At 39.8% G+C, this 11,153-nt stretch overlaps 1 protein-coding gene across 1 annotated transcript; it reads right to left on the bottom strand.

Moving 5' to 3' along the window:
• Positions 1–1,583: 1,583 nt before the first annotated feature.
• smox (spermine oxidase) lies at positions 1,584–10,851 on the bottom strand. The gene is made up of 7 exons (XM_043235439.1): positions 10,680–10,851; positions 7,013–7,247; positions 6,683–6,909; positions 5,924–6,097; positions 3,933–4,632; positions 2,776–2,936; positions 1,584–2,100 (listed from the first exon to the last, which is right to left on the bottom strand). Exons 2-7 carry the CDS (start codon positions 7,218–7,220, stop codon positions 1,948–1,950), a joined length of 1,623 nt encoding a protein of 540 aa, XP_043091374.1. The 5' UTR covers positions 7,221–7,247; positions 10,680–10,851; the 3' UTR covers positions 1,584–1,947.
• Between the last annotated feature and the right edge of the window lie 302 nt (positions 10,852–11,153).

Raw genomic sequence — 11,153 nt, forward strand, 5'->3', positions numbered from 1 at the left:
CGATATTTCATCATGAGACATGCAAGAACCAATGACTTGTATTACCATTTTAAATTTGGGGGCGTTCACAATGGTTTCATTTGTAAATATGATGTTGCAAAAATTCATTATTCAATGCATTATTCTGCATAACCTTATTCTTAAGGTTCATAACCTACCCAATACCCAAACTATCTTACTAACTATTAATAAGCAACAAATTAGAAATTTATTGAGGGAAAAGCCATAGTTAATAGTTAACAAGAGTTACCTATTCTAAAGTGTTACCATTTTATTTTTTTCAGGTCAACACTGCTCTCTTGTGGTCGTTTTAAAATTACTTTTTGTGACTTGACGATGTTTTTAAAACCCTCTTTATAAAGGGACCAAAAGTAACTGGACAGTTGACTCAAAGGCTATCACATGGGAATTTGTGGGCAATTCCTATGTCATGTCATTATCAGTGAAGCAGATAAAAGGTCTGGAGTTCATTTGAGTTGAGGTGCTTGTATGTGGAAGATTTTGACAACATACGGTCAAAGGAGCTCTCCATGCAGGTGAAACAAGCCATCTTTAAGCTGCGAAAACAATATTGGCAAAATCTACATTGTGGTACATCCAAAGAAAGAATGAAAGCACTGGTAAACTCAGCAACGCAAAAAGACCTGGACGTCCACGAAAGACAACAGTGGTGGATGATCGCAGAATCATTTCCATTGTGAAGAGAAACCCCACAACAGCCAACCAAGAGAACACTCTCTAGGAGGTGGACGTATCAATATCCAAATCTACCATAAAGAGAAGACTGCATGACAGAAAGTACATAGGGTGCGCTGCAAGGGGCAAGCCACGCATAAGCCATAAGAATGGAAAGGCTAGATAGGACTTTGCTAAAAAAAACATCTAATAAAGCCAGCGCAATTCTGGAAAAACAGTCTTTAGACAGATGAAACCAAGATCAACCTCTACCAGAATGATAGCTAGAAAAAAGCACGGGGAAGGTATGGAACAGTTCAAAGGCCCACAAACAAATGGCAACCAAAAGCCGCTGTAGCAAAGGCCTGGCAGAGCATTAAAAAGAAAGAAACCCAGCATCTGGTGATGTCTGTGAGTTCAAGACTTCAGGCTGTCATTGCCAGCAAAGGGTTTTCAACCAATAATTAGAAATTAAAACTTTCAGTTATTTAATTTGTCCAATTACTTTTGAGCTCATGAAATGAAGGGATTGTGTTAAAAAATATATTTTTGTTCAGCCCACTGAATTAAAGTTGAAAGTCTGCACTTCAACTGCATCTGAGATGTTTCATTTTAAAATTCATTGTGGCAATGTACAGATCCAAAATTAGAAAAAAAAACCAAACAAAAACAAAAAAGTTGTCTCTGTCCAAATATTTATGGCCCTAACTTTATTTGTAGGTACTAGACACTAGATGATCCACTGAAAAGTACTGTATTTAAAAATAATAAACATTTATTGGAAGCCTGGCAAGTTTTTTCAATAAATATGTTTAAAAAATATGTAATAGAAGAATTTATTAAGAAAAAAGAAATTTGACTAATAAGCAGAAACAGAACTGAAAGAAAAAAACAACAACACATCCTTCTTCACATTAACATACACTTTATTCATATCAAGTCTTTTTTTGTTGTTTAATTTTTAAAGACAACATTAAATACAGAAGGCACTTACAAAAATTGTTAAATTAGAGAAACATATTAACATGGATTAAAAATAACAAGAAAACAATGATAAGGACCAGAGATAGCGCCACATGGCAGCCTTGTACAGTACATCTCAAGTAAAATCTACAGAACACTAATCTAAGTACGGTATAAAGAGGATTTATTGTTATTAGTTTAATGCCCCTACTAGGTTTTCATACATAATTTCATCATTTGAAATACAGATAGCACATAACACAGTTGTTTTTGTCACTAGTAAGTGGTTCTTGTTTGTTGCGGTTTCTTTTAAATGTTAGGCTTTGTGGTTTCTGCACCGAAGGAGTACTGGTACAGCTCGATCAAGCGGTTGGCCTCCCTCTGCCCTGACAACAAAGCACCATGGGTAGTGGAATAGTATTTTCTATGGGTGGCCTCCCCAGCAAACAATACCTGTAGAGGCTTTGGATAGAAGAAAAGAGAAGAACAACAAAAAGTTAGCTTGACCACACATATGCTCTACAATATTACTGCCCTGGGGCCCAGTAAGCTATTTTAAGCACAAGTCTCTATCTTTCGGCTATAGAAAAGTGATTTAACAGTCTCAAGCCTCTTCTTTTTGTGCAGTGTGCTCTGTGGGGTCAGACTGTTCCTTTTAGACCCCGTAATTGGCCAGAACATGTTTGTGTGTGTGTGTGTGTTTGTCTGGCCCTTGTACAACCCAACCTTCTCATCTGACTCAAATTTCAGTTTCAGTGCTGCACAGCTCAACATGACACATTTAAAAAAACATCATGTAAGCAAGACTGCAGTCTGACTTTAGAGGAGTCATGGGAAATTTAAAAAGAGGCGAGGTGAAAAGCCATGTAAGTGGTTCTAAACAAGATTCAAAGTTCTTTAATTAAAACAATAAGAAAGCCGCTGTTTTTGGTTTGATTGGCAGATAAGCTGATAGAAAACAAAAATCATAATTTGCCAACTATGTGAACATGCACATGTAAAGAGCAGTGACACTCAAATATGTTTTGCTGTTCCCAGAAGATACTACATAAATTCTCATAGCAATGTTAAGTGCGAACGGCAATTATTTAGCACATTTTGCTTCAACAATTTATGCAACTTGAAATTTCATCTTACCGGAGCCTTAGTGTTCTTAATATAAGGCAGGGGCTCAGCTAGCTTCTCCACATCTCTGCCGCTGGAGCCCACTCGAGTGAAGGAGTAAGAACCCCTGATATAGGGATTACTGCCCCACGAGGAGCGCAGGATTCGCCTTGGTTTTGGAATATTCTGGTTCCCTGTTAGAGACATCAAACATAGAAATATTTTATATAAAATAAATATTTGGCAAACACTACTAATTGATTAAAAAGAAGATATACATTTATTTGACCCAGCTACTTGATACACAAATCCTTCTTTAAATTAATTGGAAGTGTTGTTCTTTTACGCTGATCTATGTTTGTTTTGGTGGTGTGGTTTAAGTGGACGCGGGAAGTTAATCTTAAATCTGCTGTCAAATAATGACAGAAATTAGGGTACCTTTCAATTATCAGTGACAAGGTGTGACTAAATCCAATTTCAGCACACTAATTACTGTATATAGGACTGGGGCAGATGGGAGGGGAACCTGCTGTGGATCTGGATTAAAACAGACTGACCTAGTTAAGAGGAATGCCAGTCAGTTGGCATTACCTACAGTGAATGTGTGCATTGACCCTTATATCTGACTTGTTCTGTCATGAAAGGGTTACAGTTGAAGAGAAACAAGAGTTGTTTATAGTACAATCTTTCACACAACCCTGGAAACTTTAGAGCCACTGTCTGTACGTTTACACTAGAGTTGTGACCTTGTCAGAGGTCCGTTTTCTTCCCTGATTTAATGGGTACATATGCCTTCTTGTCACAGAAAAAAACAACTTCTTTTTCTGCACAAGCAGACAGCATTAACCAGTTAAAACCTAACAAACCTGATTGCATTCGATTCCTGAATCCCTACACAAATCTCCTGTCAGCTGGAAATGATCTACTCTCTATAAGAGAGTAAATACATCTCTCTAAGAGGGTCAAAATGGGAGATGATATGAATCAGGGAATTGTACTGAGAAGCTAAAATCATTATGAAAATGGAACATTAACAATGCTCTTTCTGCTAATGACAAACGCCCAAAACTGTCAACAATACTCTGAAGTCTTAGTGGCGGTGGGAAATGAACTGGTAAGTTTTTGTTTTGTCACACGATAATAGTGCAGTTTAAACAGGATAAAGTGCTATTCTTGGCACATATGCTCACCTGTGAACTGACGCAGTAGTTCGGTGCATATCTCCGCCACAGTCTCGTCGTCACATCTTTCCATGCGCAGGGCTTCTTCTCCGCAGATCCAGCCACTTAGCATGTGGCCATAGCGCTCAGGCGGATATAGCACATCAAAGCTGCAGATCTTTCGGTACCACAGCTCCTCTGGGTATGCCTGGCTCTCCAGTTGTGCCTCGTCCTCCCACACAAACTGAATGCTGTTGCACTCGGGGCTCCAGAAAGGCTCTGCAAACTCCAGAAAGATCTTGTCGGTAGTACTAATGCCCAGTTTCTGGATAGCCTGTGCCTTGTCTAGTGGAAGTCCAGGGGAGAAGAATGTCTCGTGAGCTTTCTTCAGGACCCCAAGAGAGGCCGTTATAATCACGTGGTCTGCCAGCAGACACTCGCCATCTTCACACTCCACACAGACTGGAGAAGGGCTGGGTCGCTGGTCCTGGTTATGGTCAGCCTGGTCTACAATTTCCTCTGTATCATGGGAGCTGCAATTCCAATGGATACGGCGGACAGGCTTGCTGAGGCGAAGGACACGACTTGGGATGTCCTGAGCCAGGATCTCAATGACTTTAATGAAACCAGCGGGAATGACATGGTGAGCACCAGGAATCTCGGTCCACTCACCAAACTCACTAAGAGACACTTCATCCATGCTGGGGGAACTGCTTTCACAGCTCTCCACCTGAGACACAAAAAAATTTTTAAGAAAAAAATGTATTCTGCATAAACTGCCAGCATCTTGCGGTTAAAGGAATAGTTAACCCTAAAATGTCAGGATTTACTCAAATATTTTTTTCCTACCATGAAAGCCTGGTTACAAACTTTTTTCTAAATATCTTCCCTTTGTGTTTGGCAAAACAAATAAATTAATACAGATTTGGAACTACTTAAGGGTGAGTAAATGATTACAGAATTTTCATTTTTGGGTGAACTATTCCTTTAAAGTGCTTCTTGGCATTAAAACCACTGAGTCCAGTGTTGCCAAGTGTGTGTTTTTCCCACCGAATTGGGCTACTTTAACAGTGTTACCGTGGGTTGTTTTTCATGTCCATGGGTTTAAGGGACCTCAATAATGCAACATTTAGAGTAAAATGAGAATGTTACCAGGGGAACCCAGTTTTTACTGGGGGAACCCCCTCAAAACACAGTGTAGACAGTTTTTAGTACCAACTGGATATGTTTAGTTGTAAAACCTGCCAACCCTGAATGAGTCTGATAATGTGGCCGTTCATGAATAGCTTGATTTACTATTTTTTTTCCCACATTGTTTTCACACAGTAAATGCTTGAACTCTACAAAACACCATTTACTCTAAGGTTACACAGTTCCACACTATACTGCTGTAAACAAACACGAGCAGTCTAGCAGGCATATAGCCAGCAGAGTGCTTTTTCTGGTCCTGCCCCTTCCTCCCATAACCTCTAGCATTACAGGATGACATTTAGTTACTGTCCTACTTTTACCTCGGTAATCAAGAGCTTTTATTACTATCAGAATTTCTGTGAATAGCCTAAATGAAAAACACTACTGTGTGTCATTTAGGTTTATTTATTCCATGAATTGAAAAGTTCTAGCTCCATTGTGAGTCTAGGTCAAAGTGTGGAAAATGATTAAAACAGTAGTGTGCTTTGAATCCACACCTCTGTGGGCGGATATCTACAGTTCTGTATGTCGCAAGAGAAACTCAGTTGCAACAAAAGTGGGAAGCATGTATGGCAGTGAGCTTGACGTCAGTGTTGTCTCACAAAGGTGAGGACACATGCAATGTGTTTGATGTTTTTACAGAGTCGCAATAAATCTGCTCCTGACAGGAACTCAGCTATTTCTGGTTGTGACTCGTTAAGGAAATGACAAATACAATGCCACACCTATAATTTCAAAATCGGGTCTATATCTCTACATATTGATTTTTATCTATTCTGTGGCTAAACAAACCATGATTTGCTTATGAAAAATCTCAGAGCACCGCTTACCTTGAGGTACTGTTGTAGCATAGATAACTTGAGTTTCTTGGTGCTTTCTGAGTCATAGGGATCGAGCATGATCTTCTTGCGCACCACATCTCGTGTGAAGATCCCAACACTGTTTTGACTCTCGGCTCCCACAGGCTTTCCATTCTGGAAGAACTCCTGAGTCAGCTCGTACACCTGCACAAAGGAGGTTGTTTAACAAGATTAAGAGAGAGAGAGATCGTAGAGTCATCAGATCATGAAGCTATTCTTACCAAAAACAAGACTTTAATTGCGCTAGTTACTGAGGTAGAGGGAGAGAGGCTCAATCTGAGAACAACAAATGACTTTTACTCTTACTCCTAAATTAACAGTTAGGAGCAGTTATAGTTAAAAAATGCTGAGCGTATATATATAGCTACTGTACAAAGCTGCTGAGATTCTATGGACTGGATTAAGTAGAGTGAGGCCATTAATGAACCCATACAATAGAATTTCCAAGTAGAAATAAGCCCTGTTAAGATATGTTTAAGAAACCACACAAGGAAGTAGCCAAAACCGCATTTGAGCACATTATGTTTGTACTGGAAATGCTATCTTTAATGGATTCTGACTGCAGTGAAGATCCGCTTGCTCTTCATGTTAGTTGCCTACTACAGATGGAAACTGAAATGCACCTCGGCTGACCATTCATAATTCGATGGTAAATACCAGTTAAAAACTGCATTTATTCAAGCTTTATAATCCACAAGAGGCTACACCAAAAGCAAACTCTTCCATTACCTCATTGTACAGATCACTGAACTCCTCCACCAGATCTTTTGGGATCCGCTTGCCATTGTTGGTCTGATAGTGGGCCACACCATTCTTGGCATAGAGGCTGATGCGGCCCACACTCCTTTCCTCCTCTGTGGTATGCTCCAGCAGTCCATTGTCCTCAGCCAGGTGGTAGACGGGGTTCCCATTTGCACCATGGATCCAGGTTGCTCCAAGTTCCAAAGTGGTTTTACCTGTAGAGAAATGGATATGAGGCACCTTGAAAAGTCTTTGATCCAATAAGGTTAAGGATGAAGTGATAAAAATGATGCTATCATGAGAAGACAGTTGTCTCACCGTGCTGAATGCTTTGCACTCTGCCTCCGATACGGTCTGAGGCTTCTAGCACCGTGACATTGGTAAAGCCGTTCTCCAAAAGGGTTTTGGTGGCGGCAAGGCCGGCCAAGCCCGCGCCAATTACTACTATTCGCGGTTGTCGATGTCTCTGTAAGGCACTACTAAGAGGATCATCAGTGCTGTCTGAAGATATTTCACAACTTTGCATGCCGTCCAAACTCTTCTTCTAGGGAATCTAAGGAAGGGTGAGATAGGGAGAAGCTATTAGAGTAAACAACAAGCCCTCTGGAAAGACAAATAATAGAGATTAGTCACAGAAAGGAGGAAAAGAACACATCAAAGATACAAAACTTTACATCTTCCACCATGCGGTTCATAGGAATGATTACAACACAGTCTCTTTTCAAACCATAACCTTAAATGACACCACTAACCAAATAAGGTTTCTTATCTCCAACCTCATGTTTAGAGTGTTTATATCACCACTGCATTGCTGAACAAGAATAAAGAGAATGCAAAAAAGCCGGTGAAGTGTGCATTTGTGTCCTCAGATGGGCGAATGCTTAAAATGAGAGTCAGCGCTGAACCAGGGCAACAGACTTGCAACAACGTAATAAAGAATGTAAAATGTCATCATACAGAGTCCATTACACTAGCGAATGGAAAAGGTCTGTATGTGGCTGTGAAAATAATTACACTGTGATAGCCACGAGGAAATTCACATTTCCGTTGATCCTTTTCAGGCAAAGTCTTCACATAAACACGCCAGATTATGTGTGTGACAGCCACAAGGAAAAGATGCACCTGATGTTGGACAGACCTCATAAAAGAAGTTTATCAAGGACCTGAAAGGGGAATATTGTTATGGATACAGGATGTTATTATGGTGAACTAAACAAAATGTTTCCTTTCATCAAAGAGAAATGACAATGTTCTTTTCTTTATGCACACACTCCGTATCTGTTAACATTGTTATTGTACCCCATAGGCATAGCCGTACACATGCAATGAGGAAGAGATGAAAAATGTGAATGAATATGATTTAAATGAATGAGGTTGTGGCCACTATGCTCTCAATACAAACCACAATAACCTCCTTTTGGGAGTTTGCACAGGCCAAATTCATTAACACAGTTTGTTATCAGACTGTGGAGAGGACAGGAAGGCCTTCCTGTGGTTTCTCTGATGCACAGTGACAATCAGACCATTTATTATAAATAGTAAAAGAAGCTAGCTTGGTGGTTGCATTGTATCTGCTAAGGCATGAATGGATGGTTTCCTTCTTGGGAATTCTCAGCATGTGACTTGAACTGAATTTAGCCACACATTAGTAGATTTTAAATATGGCTGAACTAAAAACATTTAGATGGTTTTAGATTTGTTAAATATACTTTCTGAACACCAAGATAATCAGTTTACATGCTGAAACAACCAGTGTCAGGGCAAAATAGCAAAACATGAAACCTTATCCTATAACGTGATAATATGTATGTAATAAGGATTAGTTACACTGAACTGCTGGAAGCATGAAGCGTACTAGAAATCTCACGTGTGGCCTACAGCTAGAAAAACAACCCAAGTACGAATGAGCTTTGCAGCTATATATACAAAAGGACAGAGTGAAATCTTTCCAGATGCCAAAAAAAAATGTAATTAATGCTTTAAGATGTTAGACCAATTTTGTCATTTTTAACTTAAGCAGAGGAAGCTGCAACTAAAGCATCTCTTTAGTTTAGTGCCAACAGTGAGAAGTGCCTGATTTTTGGATTAATGCTTGTCTACTGAATGGGTCCCATTCTCAAACTAAGCTTGTGAATGTGTGTTGTCTTACTGATCTGCACTGACCTCTAGTTGAACTGAGAGAAGCAGTTTATCTGTAACTCACGACCAGAAACTCCTATGGAAAGGACACTCTACAGTGAAGTGGAGAGGTTCATTGAAGGGGTCCTGAAATGGAGGGTCCTAAACTCAACTGCAACTGCAAGTCCTAAGCCCACCGTTCAATCTCATGCAGTCAGAGGTGAACCAGAGTGTATGTGCAACGTTTAACAGACACGTCTCTGATATAACCAATGCTATTTTTGATGATGGAGCACATAAGAAGTTGCTGAAGGCAGTAAAAACATCTGTACCATATAAAACATAACTACAGACATTTGCCTTTTTTTCATAACACAGTGGTTATGGTTGAGAGGGTTTGTGTACTAAACATTGTATGCATGTAAAAGTCCTCGTCTTGTGGTACATCTGGTTTCAAGGCAGAAGCAGAAGGTCATATCTTGTCAAGTTAGGATGAGGCCATAGCGGAAAATTAGATGTAGTGTGTTTATAAGGCATGCTTTCCATTGTTACAGTCCACTGATCCTACATCAGATGAACATTTTTTAACAAACACCTAGGTTCCCAGTTAGCATCAACTGAAAATTTTGATGACACCAATATCATCAATACTAGCAGGACATTTTATGCATTTTCTACCAACAGGTCACTGTGGCAGGCGACCAATGAAGAACACAAGAAACTGCTGAAGTTTTCAGAAAAACAGCAAAAGTGACACAAAATGAAACTAGACTGATTGAGAGACATTGCTTGACAAAAAAAGAGAAGTAATACTTGTATTTTGAAATTTTCCTATTTGAGCAACCTCAAAAGCATTACTTTTACATCACTGTAGCTTCAATAATTTTTCTTTCCCTTAAGTGGACTTTATGGGTGTTATCCTTGTTATCCTCACTTGCCACAGATTAAGGGTGGGCTTTGGGGAATGCATATGCTCTTCACAATTTACATCCTCTATAATGCCTGTAGGACAAATGATGTATATGAGCACTGTGCAGTTTTTTCCCTCATCCCTTCCCATACTATCAGCATGTTTTCTTTTTAAAGCAGACTTGGACCTGAATATTTCAGTCCTACAGTCCAAACAAAGGAAATAAAACAGAACAGGAACTGTCTATTTGGAGAAGATAACCTTCACGAAGCCGGCAGAGGGATTTTTCCTGGTGGGATACAATCTTGTAGCTACAGGGAAGGATCTGATCTATACAAATGAATCTAGAGTAGCCTAGTATTATTATTACGTTCAATTTAAAATCCATAAATATTTTTAAAAAGTAACAGTGTGTTCATAAAAACCCGAAGCACTGCATCATTTGAGTTATTTGACATAAACGAAGTTTGGCTGCTGATAAAGTAGCAGCACAAAGTGCGTTCAGTACAATCCGCGCTGCCACGTAACTACATACTGTCACGGGCGAGTGGCCTCCGATGATAATAAAATAAACACCAGCCTATAATATTTACCAAATATGATTTTCATGAAATCGACCATTACCCTTTACCGTATCTGTACAGGTATAGTAAACATTCAAGTCATAATTTGCGTGTCCTGATACAACGGCGCATTATTAGAAGCGCCTCAACACAAACTGAATTGTGACAGACAATGCGCTGTGCTTTCGAGAAAGATAACGGAAAAAGAGGGATAAACACCTCCTGTCCGAAATGAAAACACCGATCAGTCCTGCGAGTCAGTTTTGTTTACGATTTTGTTTTGGATTCACCGTTTCTCCGTTAACAGCCCACATCATGAAAACGCGCAGTTCTGTAGCGGCGAAAACACACGCGAACCGTCTTTTAATATTTATCCGCGCAATGTGGCCTTTACCTGACTTTGTCGTCTTCAGCGTAAAGCGGAGAGCGGTCCTCTGTTCTTTGTATATTCGCAGGCAGCGTCTCGCTTTGTATTTATGTGTCTTGAAACCAGAAGCAGCCAGTTTAGTCGATGCCGCTGCCTCCTCGCTGAATAAATATGAGGAACCGTGACGTACCGCCACGAAACCAACACCGGCGCTCGAGCGAGTCTTAGCGTGACTCACTGTTTGTCACAGGGGCGTTTGAACTAAACGCAAAGCCCACCCCTCATGTAGTACTAATGATAGAGTAGAGCTTGTTTTGTTCAGCCTTCTAGATTACGGCGAACGTTTGTCCTTAAGCAAGCAAACAAACAAACGGACCAATCAATGAACCGATATTTCAAATCAAGGCTATCCTGTATAATTAATAGGCAATGCTGCGTATTAAGTGTTCGTGTCTACGTGAATTGATAACAGGCTCTTTATTTAGGATTTTTTTTTAAATG

The sequence above is a fragment of the Puntigrus tetrazona genome, chromosome 1 (genome assembly GCF_018831695.1).
Source record: "Puntigrus tetrazona isolate hp1 chromosome 1, ASM1883169v1, whole genome shotgun sequence".
Lineage (NCBI taxonomy): Eukaryota > Metazoa > Chordata > Actinopteri > Cypriniformes > Cyprinidae > Puntigrus > Puntigrus tetrazona.